This window comes from Neolamprologus brichardi, chromosome 6, assembly GCF_056152115.1.
Source record: "Neolamprologus brichardi isolate AB-2024 chromosome 6, ASM5615211v1, whole genome shotgun sequence".
Classification (NCBI taxonomy): Eukaryota; Metazoa; Chordata; class Actinopteri; order Cichliformes; family Cichlidae; genus Neolamprologus; species Neolamprologus brichardi.
In genome coordinates this window covers 11,516,586-11,530,240 of record NC_142109.1, presented here as the reverse complement: position 1 = coordinate 11,530,240, position 13,655 = coordinate 11,516,586, and the positions used below count along the sequence as shown (strand labels likewise).

Below are 13,655 nucleotides of genomic sequence, written 5' to 3'. Positions count from 1 at the left end.
TGATACATTTAGTCTGAGCCTGCTAAAGTAGCTTTGCATGATTCAGAAGTTCAGAATAATCTTGTTTTAAATACTGTTTGACTTGGCTACACCTTGGGCCTCTGTGACTAAAAGTGAGTCTGGACACTTACCAGTTGTCTGTTAGATAGTTCAGCGAAGGAAACATCTGGCAAAAGATGCAAGGTTTGACTTGGCAAGAAAGTGTGGAAACAAAGCACTGAGTTTAACGGAAACAGTATAGTTTGGTTAAGCCTTTAAAAACCGCTTTGATGGCTTCATGAGTCAGTGCTCTCTTTGGCCTCTCTCATCTCACATGCAGCTTTTATGTGGCACTGGATGGGTTAAATGTGAAAAACCTGAAATATGTCGACACAATCAGGGATGTCGTGTATCCAGACCATTTATGTGAGCTGGACCTTTGGCAAAAAGCCCCCACCCTACCCCTGTGTGTGATGACATACACCCCCTCTAAATGTCCATTCAAGGGGAACAGTAGGCTGCAGTGTTTGCCTGGTTAACAGGGAGGGCATCGACTCCTTTCACTGAAACGCATGCGCGTGCACACACAAAATCACACCAGAAACTTACAAAACAAAGTCTTGTTTTATTCTCCTTCTACCACCTAAGGAGATACATTACACGAATGAGCTGTACATGGAAGAGAAAAAAAAACTCATACAATGTCTGTTTTTAGGTAGAGATCCATCCACATGCTGAAAAATACCTCTCACATATGACACACACACATTAATGCTGCATTCACACTCCTTCCAGCAGTATACAGCTATTTTTTTCATTGTACGGACCATGACCCTGTAGTGAGACTGGCTGTGCCCCTCATGGACCCTCACTGGTCTCAGTTAAGATAAAAAAATCTTGTTCAACAGTTGGGTCTATAATTTGTATAAGTATTGCATAAAAATGTCTCTAATTCCCAAACAGTTAATGGATCATTTTTGTAAGTCCCCTTGAACTGAGGTTTGAAGTCTGCACTTCAGTCACATCTTCACTGTTTGATTTAAATCCACTCTCAAACTACAAAAACGGTGTCACTGTCCAGCAAATTAAGGACCGAACTGTGCCTGATCAGTTTTTAGTCCTGCGTTCCTCCTGCTCAGACCTTTTGGAGTCAAAGATGTAGCAAGCCCAAGTTGCAATTCTCTTTCCACGCAGCCAGAACCCATCCTTGTAATAACTCTTTACTTCCTTCCCCAGAAAAATCTTAATCCATCGTTTTGCATAAAAAGATATAAACTAGCTTCAACACAGAAAACTCGCATTTTGTTCATTGCAAGCTAGTTTTGGCCTGGATTATGAAGAAATCAGCATACAATGAAGCATTTCATGTGATTTTTCCATTCACTCTCACTCAGATAGCGAAGAATGAGAAAACATGTCAGATCAGTTTCCAACATCAAAAAGCAAACAGAAGAAAATGTTATATGCCTGTGATGTGTCGCCACTATTATCCGTACTCCACATGCTTCAATGAAAAAGGTACAAATTAAGCACATAAATAAGTCACACCTGTCAGGCCTGGTAGGCCATCTCAAAATAAATACAAATTTGCACCATCATCTCAGTGCTTTAAGGTAATACCAACACAAATGACATTAAGCCTTCCAACTTTTTATGTCTCTTAAGTTACCAAACCAAACATTACAACTGAAGCTGATGCAGCCAAGCAAAGCCATTCTTAGTGTCACTGCTGCCATATTTAACCTGCTGGGACTGCAGCTCACCTCATCACCTCAGATCAACCTCAGATCAACCTCTGTGTGTGTGTGTGTGTGTGTGTTAGAGCTTCAGTCTGCAGAATAACTTCATGATTTGAATCCTTCCATGTGATTGTGATTCAATTTAGAAAAAAGATTTGAAACCTGTCATAAAAACTTCATTTCAAATATCATCAGCCTTTTTTTGGGAATAATTTAAAAAAACTAGTAAAAACTTTTGTTCTTTCTAAAAACAGCTTCTTACTGATTGTGCTTCTGAACACACGTGATTTGACATACGCAGATTTCTCTCTGTAGTCTGCTCCTCCCGTGTTTTACATGCTGTCTTCATCAGCGAGTGCGTCACCGCCAGGCCTCTGACCCAGTGCCAGAGCCCGCTTGGCTCATCAGACACACGCAGGACCAGCTGGAAACGTCTGATGCCGCCTCGGATGCTTGTAGTAACAGCTGTATGCCTTTGCTGGTTTTGTCAGTCAATAAATAAATAAATACTTGAGGGGTCAGGTGCACAAAAGTAAGTACGGTCTGAGCATGCTCCATGACCCATGTCTGATCCCTGAACCCTGTAGTGTTGCCAGGATTGCTACACTGGTCCTTCAGTCTATTCGGTTGCCACAGATGGTGAATCGATCTATCTCCAGCAGGTCTTTCTTGGGTGGTCGGTGTGCAAGTCCGCCTCCTTCCAGTCCCGTGTCAGCGTTGATGATTTTGTCATCGTCCTCATCGTCAGGAGTCGTCAGGAATGTGTCTGAGTCACTCTTCGGGAAGGAGGGGGCAGCGTTTTCTGCTGTGTTGGTGGGCTGACAGATGTCTGACGGCAGAGAAGTTTCTCCTTTGTCAGCTGTGGATTCTGTTATAAAGCAAGTTAAGAGTTTTTAGCAGCAGTTAAGCTCAGGAAAAGAGACAGTGAGACAGAGTGACTGAGCTACCTTGCTGCGGTGAAACGTGAACATGTTTTGTCCGGTGAGCTCTAGAGTTTGCACGGCTGGAGGCGACAGAAGGCGGAGGGTCAAAGAGCTTTTCCTCCATATTGGCCTCTTTGACAAACACACAGGAAGTTCCCAGGAGAACGATACTGTTGAGAACCTTCAGAGTGATCATCCTGCTCACAGAGACAGGCAAAAGTCACGTGGACATGAAAACAAACAGTGTCAAGAAAATAATCAAAAATGATGAAGACATGTTGGCCAATTACCCCAAGTAAAACAGCAGCACACACATAAACGAGAGCGACCCCTGGATCTTCACTGAGCTGGTCACCACTCTGATCAGCTGAAAAAACATCGTCACATTTATAAGCAAGCAAACGTGGGAGCAAACATCTCAATATCAAAAGCCATCCTGTGAAAGAACGACTGACCAGCAGCGCTAAAGGAAGCGGGATGAAGCCCATTCTCCTGGATACTGAGTCACTGTAGTCTGTGTATGCCTGGAGACACAGTTAACACATTGTTATGCAAAACATCAACAAGCAGCACAGTTTTACTCATGAATAACTCAGTCCATTCTTTTAATGAAATCATAAACTAAAAATCAGGAAATACTGCTGGATGTGCTTTCAACACGTTCCTCATTCACTGTTTAAACGTTACTCACCGACTGATAGATCAGAATCAATAATTATCAGATGTTATGATTAGAGGTGAACAGCAATAACAGAAAAGAAAAGGACATATGCACAACACCGTCATCAGTGTATCATGCTGCAACTGAATCAAGGTGTATGAGGCAGGGCTACTGGCAATGGTGGATGCTGGCACGCGTGTCTGAGCTCTTCTGAGTGTGGTGGAAATGTGCCCGCCAGAGGTACCAAGATGAGGCGCCCCAACCTGCACCTGTGCCATTCTTGCGGCAGCAACCCACCCTACGGCTGTTACCAGCGCACAGTGGCCAGTAGATCAGGAGCATGTCCTGACGCCAGTCAGGATTTAGTCCCAAAAGATCTCCTACTGAGCATGCCGGGGACATGCTGTGTTGAAATTCATGAGAGGCAGCCGCAACAAGTAAGCAGGGCACAGCTGCAGCCTACACTCAGGAATGGAGAGACATTGCTCAACTTACTCAGGCACTGAATATGCAGTCCAGGCCATACCTTGTATTATAGTGAGGGTTTATGAAATCTATTCGAAACACTAACCTGCCTTTTGTTTTTGGACTAGTATATATAATAAAAAAGAGGAAATAAGATGATATGTAGTGTCATACAGAAGAAAATGTTGTGTTTCATTAGAGAAAACACAAACAGCACCTTGTCTTTTTATTTGTATTTTCCTAAATTACTGTGATTTGAGCCGCTTCACTCACATTTTTCTGTCGACTGCTGACCAGGTCAAAGGCGAGGCTGGCTCTGTATTCCCCGTATACCTGAGACAGAGGCAACGTGTCAACCGATACAAGAGAAACATCAAAATATAAAACAAATAAGCTACTGAGTAGAGCGCCTGCCTTGTCGTGGTGACGTAACAAATGTTAACTTGTTTACTGCAAGTCTCATAATTGGTTTACCTGCTTGTTCTTTACTCTGGTGCATGAATGCAAGGTGAAAGCACAGTAAAGGTAAATTCATGAAGCCGAAAAGAAGCAAAAATGTGTGTGTGCGGATTAAACGTGGATTAGTATGGACTCACAGGTGCTTGAACACTTACAATGTGAGTGAGGTTTGTGTGATTAGGTTTGACAGTTTGGGGATAAAGGGGTTAATCCCTTCCTGTGGGGCTGCTTTCTGTTACATAAGCATAGTTACAACTCCTTGGAGGAAAATCAAAGAGAAAGGCGACCCATTAGGGAAGGAAGTGAGAAATTGATAAGGAAAAAATGGGCCTGCTGACGGTTTCTCTTGCAGGTGGGTGATTCTCTAACAGTATAACAATAGTGCTAAAGAGACCAACAAAGTGAAAATACACAGATTTGTAAATCATGAAACACTACAATATAACATATTTTATATGGGTCAAGTGACCAGAACTCTAATCCTGTTATTGTTCTAGATCATCTTAATTTGAGGTCCATATCATGGTAAATACTAAATATTTTACCTATTATGTTTTGAAACACAAGACTAGATTTAACATGTATATAACCCTAAACATGACAGAAAAATATGCACCATCATTTCAGTTCCTTAAAGTGATTTCTATCACTGCTGTTAGTTTTGCTGTGAGATCACAACATTGTAAAATGGGTTACACTGTTTGAATAGTGAAGTTTGTTTCTTCAATTGAAAACAGTGGAAGCATTTTCACTTAGATCAGTGTGCATTAAACGGTTAAGCTCTTGCCATAGGACCAAAATTAGCTAAAATAGAGCAGATCAAATTTAGGTGCTGCTATGCGTGTTAGCCTGTTAGTGTGGCATCATTACATTACTCACTGTAAGCATTTTTCCTGCATATACAACTGAAATTCTGCACATTACTCTCAAATTTGTTTTGTTGACCGCTTAGTTGACTTTCTTTTCTGATGCAACTATTGTCAAAGCACAGATTCTCTCTGATGTTAAGTAATATACTGGTACTGACCATCGTGTCACAGGTCCAACCCTTTCATATCCCCAGTTACTGCCTGGAGAAACCTTGTGTCAGGTTAAACTGGCCATCTGCAGGCTGTGTCTGTACTCCCCATATACTAAATCTAACCTCACAGGTATGACACGTTTTCCTCCTTTGAAGAGAAATGCCCATACAATAACTGAGAAAAAAGAAGCTCTAAAACTTAATTATCATAGTCCACTGGTTTTTCTCTGTACACTGCCAAGAATATATAAATAAAACTGCAGCCTATTTCTAAGTTCAACTGATACATGGTGACACTATAACTACATTTAGATGTGCTTATATGCGCAAAAGCACAATCAAATGTAGAAAGTAATGGATCTAAGACATAAATGAGAAAATATCCCATTAAAATGGTTTTTTATACCTAGAATAGTGACACTCCCCACTAATCTGTTCCACACAAATATCTGAACTGTGTTGAAGCTGATAGACAACTGTCAACAATTTAAATTGTATTAATAAGCTTTTAAGCTTATTAATACAATTTAAGTGAGTATTATCACTTGGAATAAGTGATTTATTCCAAGTTTTTCACATCAGAGCTTGCTAAGACTGTCAGATGTTCATTCTAACTAACAGATTTATTTTATCTGATTTAAATTGTGTTTCTCATTGTACTGAATTGCTGTTGGGTGAACATGATAGAATAGTTCAATAGTTTTAACTAATGTGTTTCTCCTCTAGTTGCCAAACACTCAACTGCACTTTAACCAAGTTAATAAACCGTCAAATGTACAGAGAAAGGACTTACATCAGCACTGATGTCATTGAATTTGGTGATAAAGGCGTGCTTGACAACATCCACGGCAACCTCTGAGGCTATCACCATGACTACATCAGGAAACAGCACCCACAAGTGGTCTGACAACAAACACATTGAAATCTCATCAGTATAATTATTTAATCCAGTATTAGTAGTAAAAGAAAACAGTGAGCTACTTAGCAAGAGTGAAAAGACCTGATTATGAACCTAATCGGGGTACTATGATAAAGCACATCTGTATGCAGCTGTATAGCTTTCAGTACTCTTTGCAAAGCTTTGTATTAGGTTACCGGCATTCCATGAAAACTGCTCCATGTTTCTCAGACAGACGATGAGCAGGAGGATGTAGTTGGTGAACCTCTCTTTTATGTCTATGGGAAACAAACAAATCAATCCAGGATTAACCTACTTTGTGCTCACTGCAGTTGAGCTCGATTCCACATATTTACCTTGTATTAAATAATCATACTGAGAGGAGGAGGCACAAAGTATTCAAAGATTTTGATTTTTGTGGAACGTAGCCAGCTGTTTTACCACCACTTACCACTGTTTGACATCTGGAAAAGGTTGTTCTTTTCAAACTTCTTAAATACACTCCCTTTGATCTCAACAAACTGCAGAAAAAAGAAAACCCACCATAAAAACATCAGGACTGAACTGGAGATGCCGCATGTTTTAAACGGGGTAATATGTCTGTGCATAAAACTCACGTTGTTTGACATCATAATGGTGAGCAGGGACTTGTTGTGGGAGTTGAAAGCTACATTGAGAGTTGTAGCCTGAACCATGATGAGGATGGCATGAAGAACTGGATACATGTTGAGGAAAAACACACATTTTCTGCACTGTAATAATACTGACGCAATAACTTTATGTGCCCTACTAGTCTGAAGTACAGCTGTTAGATTTGCTGCTGCTGATTACTTCAACTTTGATTGACTGTTTGGTTTATGAAGAAAGTTGAAGACTGGGAAGATTAAATAGCAGAGTGATGAATAACGCTTGTTTGGGATCACTGGGAGCAAAAGGTCTTTCCTTTTGCCTCTAATGTGGCCTTTTTCTATCAGTTTCAAAATCTGAATTTAAGCTTTTAATTTCATTTGTTTTAAATACACTTCAGAAAAACATTTTGCTGAACGATAAAACTGATTAATGTTGCAAATCAACTTTAAACTGACTAACTTTTAACCATTTTTATATCAGTGATGTTTTTGAGGATACAGACGTAGAGAACAGCCATGAGGAAGTGAGGAATCACGCCTATATGCGCTCTCTTCTTCTCCTTGGGTTCTGTGGCGGTCCAGTACAGAGCGTCCAGTATGTCTTGGCCAAATGATGAGAACAGGCGGTCCGCCACCTGACGACACAACAAGGGAAGGATGACAGGGGAGAGCTAGCCAATGAGTGGTGCAGCGTCATTAGATACTGAACTGGCCAATGAGGAAGATTACACAGTGTACCTCTAACATGTTGTAGATGATGTATAGTTTGATGACAGACTGTCCTCTGATGAGATGGTACATCATGGCGTAATCCACGTAGCTCATCATTGAGTAACACAGCACCATAATGAAGCCTTTGAGTACGTCGCACACCTGGGCTGGCTGAAGCAAGCGGGAGCCGCTAAATAACACACAAACGTCACAGTCAAGGAAAATGTTCACAAGAAAATCACCAGAACAGAACAGCATAGTTGGCTGTTGCCTAAGAGCTCTGCTGCCCCCCGGAGGTCAATAACAACATTGCACTGCTTCAGACAAAGACCCTGCCCAGGGTGACAGAGCCCCCTTTAAAGTGGGACTGCAGAACATATTTATTCCTTGCACCTGTTGTTTTTTTTATATATATATATATTCTCAATTAACCACAATTTGATTCTTTAAAGTTTCTAAAAAGAATTCTGGATTTGAGGAAGGCAGGGAAGCTCTAAATATGGGTCATGTTGCCTACGCTGTACATATCACAAGATATGCAGATTTTGGAAAAAGTGCACACAACGCAACACAAAAAATTAAGTGACTGTAATCAAAGTGATTAACAGTGTAATATTAGTACTGATCAACAAAGGACTAATAAGGGATGCACCTGCCTAATACATGGAGTGTATATCAGCCCAATCCTGACTCAGAAAGCCAGACTGGGTGTCGGTGAGCAGACGAATGGGGCCAATCTGTTCAGCATTCTTCTGTTTACTTTGTTACACATCTGCATCAGTGAACCAGCTCCTAATGCAAAAGCAATCATAACCGAGGGAATATAGGGGCAAAGGTTTTGCATTTTATAGGTATGTCAACTTTACCATATCAACAGCTTTAATTTTTATGTTGATAGAAGTTTATTATTAAACTGCAAACTGTGGTCAAGTTAGGTGACATGATTGAAAATCCCAGATGAACACGATGTTTCCATGTCAGCGTCTCCCTCCCATTGGCTCTCACTCCCATTATGTTCAGTTTACCGATGTAATGCTTGTTGGGACGCTTTTATTGCACAGCAGGATTCAGAGTCTATTATTACTCCACATCTGTGAGAGCAGGTGCACTCACAGTGACAACAGGTAAACGAGATACTAGTGAGACTGTAAATAAAAGCATGCAGTAACCAATGAGTCTCCCTTTGAAATCAAATTAGATTGGTGCAAATAATCAAGGTGAATAAAGTAAACAACTTTTTCTTTATTTTATTCATCTTGCTCAAATTGCCGCAAATCAGTAAATGTAAATAGCCAGTTTGCGCTTTTTTTTTAATATATAACATTATGACAGCAATGACTAGGTCGAGCCTGACATTTTGACTTTGTTTTGCTCTATTATTCTCTGATTTCTTATGTTTTACTAACCAATTTTGAAGACAGAAAAATTACTGATGAAGAGCTGAGGCTCTACTCCAACATTATACTTCACAGGACCTGATAATCATGATAATCACAACATTTGTACCTCGTACATAAATGACATCTAACACAATCTATGCAAATATAATTTTAATGATGGTGGAGTTATACTGATGAGAAGCACATGTATCAAAATATTCCCTGTTAATAACAAATGATGGGTTAAGGAAATAATACTTATATATAATAAAATGTACTATAATACTTATGCTTATACGTTACCTGAGACCACAACATGGCACTGTGAAGAGTCGCAACAGGGCCAGAATCACCCTGAGGGGCAACAGCGTAAACACATAGAGGAAGGCGTCCAGACAGAGGAAGAAGCCGAATGTCATCAGCTGAAAACAGGAAGAGAGGGGAGATATACATTTATTACAACTGTGTTTATTTCATTTAATTTTTTTTCTTTAAGTGTGGGGGTGTACAGTGTGTTCACCTTCTCCAGTTCTTTGGGGATGCGGAGGCATGTGTAGACCCTCTCTCTGCGCTCGGTGTATTTGGCCTCGTTGTGTTCTAGGAAGTAACCTCTGGTGAGCTCAGTAGTTATGAATCTGACCAGAGACAGGTCTACAGATACAGACAGGAATAAATTATTCTTTTTACTGTGTTTTGAATCTATCACAAACAACACTATCAACACAGCACACATAGAGGAGTCCTTACTTAATGGTAAATTCAATCAGATGAGAACTGGCTACACTAAAACCAAAACTACTCGAGCTAATCTGCTGCTGGAACCGTCTAAACTCTGAAGCTTAGAAACATGAACGAAGGGATTTGTTTCCATTTAGCCACAAGAGTATTAGTGAGGTTGGCCACTCGTGGTTCGATCAGGCCTGTTGGAGCTCCAGTTCATCCCAAAGGTGTTAAGATTTGGAAAGTTAAAGCTGTTCTGGTCATTTGGTTTTATATCAACTTTTTTCATTTCACTTACATGTTTGAAGCGGCTTTAGGCCTTACACTATGTTCTTTTTTTTTTTAAATATTAGGCTCCTTTTTTACATTATATAATGACAATACATACTCAGTATTCTGTTCAGAGTCATCTGGTTTTTTAAGTACTCATAGTATATTTTGTTCCCTTTATTTGGATAAATTCAATAATAAAAAAAAAAGTCCTCTTCATTAGTATTAAAATGGACTGTCATTAGCATTCATTAACATCCAGTGCTTTTATTTAGGTATTTAATCTGACTTCTAAATCAGTGCAATTTAACCTATGGTAACGATAAAGAGCTGAGAAACAAAGTCTTTTACATCTAGCAGTCTGGAAAGGAATACAAAGCCATTTCTAAAGCTTTGGGACTCCACAGAGGCATGGTGAGAGCCATTATCCACAAATGGAGAAAACTTGGACCAGTGGTGAACCTTCCCAGGAGTGGGCAGCCAACCAATATTACTCCGAGAGCTGATCGATGGCTCATCTATGAAGTCACAAAAGAACCTGAACAATATCTGAAGAACTGGAAGCCTCACTTGGCTCAATTAAAGTCAGAGTTCATGATTCAACAATAAAAAACAAACAAACACAGACTGGATAAAAATGGCATCCATGGGAGAGATCCAACCTTTGTGGGGATTTTTTGTTGACGAAAAAGAACACACAGGCTCGTTCCACATTTGCCACAAAACATTAATGATCTACATGACTTTTGGGACAATATTCTGTGGACTGATGGCACAAAAGTTGAATGTTTGGGAAGGTTTGAGTCTGGCATAGAACTAACACAGCATTTCATAAAAAGATTATCATACACAAAGATGGTGGTGGTAGTGTGATGGTCTGGGGTTACTTTGCTCCTTCAGGACCTGGAAGACTTGCTGGGGTAAAAGAAAACATGAATTCTGCTCTTTACCAAAACATCCTGGAGGATGTCTGGCCATCAGTGCCCTGAAGCTCAAGAGCACTTGGATTATGCAGCAGGACAATGATAAATAAACAACACCAGCAAGTTCACCTCTGAATGGCTAAAAAAACAAAATAAAATGAAGGTTTGGGAGTCCCCTGGTCAAAGTCTGGACTTACATCTGATTGAGATGCTTCGGCACGACCATAAACAGGCCATTCACGCCTGATGAGAAAGACTCATTGCCAGCTATCGCAAACGCCTGACTGCAGTTCTTGCAGTGTTATCAAGGGTGACGCAGCCATCAGGTTTAGAGGGGAATTATTTTTTCACACAGGGACATGTAGGTTTGAATAGTGTTTTTCCCTTATTGAATGAAATCATAATTTAAAATGCATGTTGTACTTACCCTCGTGAACTTCAACCAATATTAAAATGTGCAGCAAATATGAAAAGGGCTCAAACAGTACTGTAATTTTTCCAGCTCTGGGGGAGCTTTATAGATAAAGTTTATTTTCTGAACAAGAGGAGCAGAGTTCAAAACATGTAGGTGTTTAGCAACCAAGAATGGTCAAGAAAATCTTTATCCAGTTGCATTAAAAATAGCAATATCGAGTATATACATAAGAAGACCGCGAGTGCACCTGCTGAATTCACAGAGAAAGAAAAGTGCATAAAATTTAGAAACAGCTGAGCTTTATGGTGGGGATGTCCACGCTTTCTAATAAACAAATCTTACTAGAATAAACCATTACAATTTATGTTGCCAATCATCTGAAAACACATGGCCTTTTTTTCTTCTTCTTGCAACTGGGTCAAAAATGATTGCCGTAAGCATTACGTTGAGCAATCTTTCAAGTCAACACGGGTGTCTGTGCACCTATGGCTCACACAGTGTCCACCGACTCATCTGAGTGCGCCTGTGCAGAGAACCAAACCGCACGAGAAGCCAACTGGCTGATCTGGACTTTCTGCATGATCACATGCAGTACTGCTGTCTTACTAACAGTCAGAAATCCTCCTGCTAGATTTAATTTGGATGCATATCACACAATTGTGCCACCTGCTCGTTACTTTACTCCAGCTCAGTTTCTCACAAACAGCTACTGAGGCTTCCTGCAGCTACAACATGTGCAAACTCGGAGCAAGCCCCAAAAAGCTGCAGAAGCTCAGTTGACATTTTACATGCCTTCTCGAGAAACTCTACAAAAAATACCCTACAGCCGCCGTAAACGATAATTATCTCAGCTGCTAGCTAGCGCTGTCAAACTGGGAGTCAGCGCCTGTGGAAACGAAGCTAGCTCTCACCTGACAGGTTGCTCTTCTTTCCCCTGCTAGCGCCATTTTTATCGTTAAACCCCAGCGTCTCCGTGACTCCGTCTTTCTCCTTGTTCTTCCCCGCTGTGGCAGCCTTCTTCTCCCTCTCCCTGTCCTCCTTCTCCTTCTCTTCACCCAGACCTGTCGACAGCGCCTCCGCCATCTTCGCCAAACGAAAGTTTCAGGCCGCTGCTGCCTGGGAGACTGACGGTCAGACGTCATCACGCACAGCAGGTTGTCCAACTCACCGGCAGATGTCGCCAAAGCCCTGAGATTATTTGCCGCACGTTATTTATTTTTCCCTTTTCTCAGTTTATAATCCCACGAAGCTAAAGACATTAAAAAGACTGTATAAAATGACACAAATAACAGCTTACGTTTCATTATAACCTATTCAACTGAGAAAGACTGTGAAAACATACAAAGCTGATTGAGTTTTTATTACCGTATATGCAATAGATTCACTATCATCATAACCCTTTTCCAATTGCACCTATAGGCAATTAGTTGTGTGAACGTAACAGAAACACACACACAAATGTGTTCAGTATTTAAGGAATTTGCTGATTTGCGTGGTTCTGCTCTTCTTATATATCGCTGCAGCCAACACAACTCAAGAGACACAACTTTTACTTTGAAGGCGGACTCTGGCGGACCATTACACCACTAGCAAGAAGGCGACACAAGGCAGGATGAATTAATGCTTTCATGTCTTTTATGCCCATTTCGGACCCTGCCATCTTGATGTCACAGCAGAAATCAAAACCCATGAAACCAGGCAACCTTCTCTAATCTCCTGTTGTGCAGTTTTGGTGAGCCCATGTGACTTTCTGTACAGAAAAGCCCCTGGTGCAGCCTTCTGCTGCTCTAGACCATCTCGTTTGTGTTCAGAGATGCTTTTCTGCGTACCTTGGATGTAACCAGTAGATCAACAGTAGATCTACAATCTTCGGTTTTGAACACATCTCATCTTGAAGAAATTTCTTCAAATTTGCCAAATGCATTCACTTGGACCACAAACTATTTAATATTTGGAGGTCAAAGGTCAAAGTCATCAAGACTTTATGTCTACTTAATTTCAGCAACGCCTTGAAGGTAAGAAGCGGAGGTTGAAACACAAAGATGGGGACCAATAAACCCTGGTGGTAGCTAATAGATCACGCTGACCTTCAGGCTCTGGGACATAATGAACCACATCTGTCATAATTAAGCACGGTTACATGATTTTTAAAGCTGTAACCAGAATTATAGGTAGATTTCTGCATGCAAAAGCCGAGCAACAAAGGTTAATTAATGCCATGGATAAAGAGGAGAGTGAAAAGAGGGAGAGAGACAGAGAGAGAGCAGAAACCAAGCGCGCAGCACGGATAGAGTTTCTCCCGGCGAGGGATCACTTTGACCTCCATGGATTCAGTTTCCCCTTCCTTGTGACTCACACGTCAAAGCTACACGCTACACGTTGATGCTACACAACGGTGGGAGCAACTTATGATGCTTTTTCTTTTCTTTTCTTTTTCTTTCTTTCTTTTTAAATTGTGGGATA

General features: G+C 40.7%; 1 protein-coding gene across 1 annotated transcript; it reads right to left on the bottom strand.

Moving 5' to 3' along the window:
- Positions 1 to 584: 584 nt before the first annotated feature.
- On the bottom strand, positions 585 to 12,303 carry tapt1b (transmembrane anterior posterior transformation 1b). Its single transcript, XM_006796084.3, has 14 exons — positions 12,104 to 12,303; positions 9,385 to 9,515; positions 9,168 to 9,286; positions 7,513 to 7,675; positions 7,274 to 7,409; positions 6,763 to 6,860; positions 6,597 to 6,666; positions 6,343 to 6,423; positions 6,041 to 6,150; positions 4,041 to 4,100; positions 3,097 to 3,165; positions 2,932 to 3,008; positions 2,666 to 2,838; positions 585 to 2,586 (listed from the first exon to the last, which is right to left on the bottom strand). Exons 1-14 carry the CDS (start codon positions 12,273 to 12,275, stop codon positions 2,333 to 2,335), a joined length of 1,713 nt encoding a protein of 570 aa, XP_006796147.1. The 5' UTR covers positions 12,276 to 12,303; the 3' UTR covers positions 585 to 2,332.
- Positions 12,304 to 13,655: the final 1,352 nt, after the last annotated feature.

Bases quoted from the DNA above. Each gene is read 5' to 3' on its own strand.
- tapt1b (XM_006796084.3), bottom strand. From the start codon at position 12,275: ATGGCGGAGGCGCTGTCGACAGGTCTGGGTGAAGAGAAGGAGAAGGAG. The intron at 9,516-12,103 runs GTGAGAGCTAGC...CTGTATCTGTAG, and splicing joins AAAGAAGAGCAACCTGTCAG to ACCTGTCTCTGGTCAGATTC. The intron at 9,287-9,384 runs GTGAACACACTG...TCCTGTTTTCAG, and splicing joins TCCCCAAAGAACTGGAGAAG to CTGATGACATTCGGCTTCTT.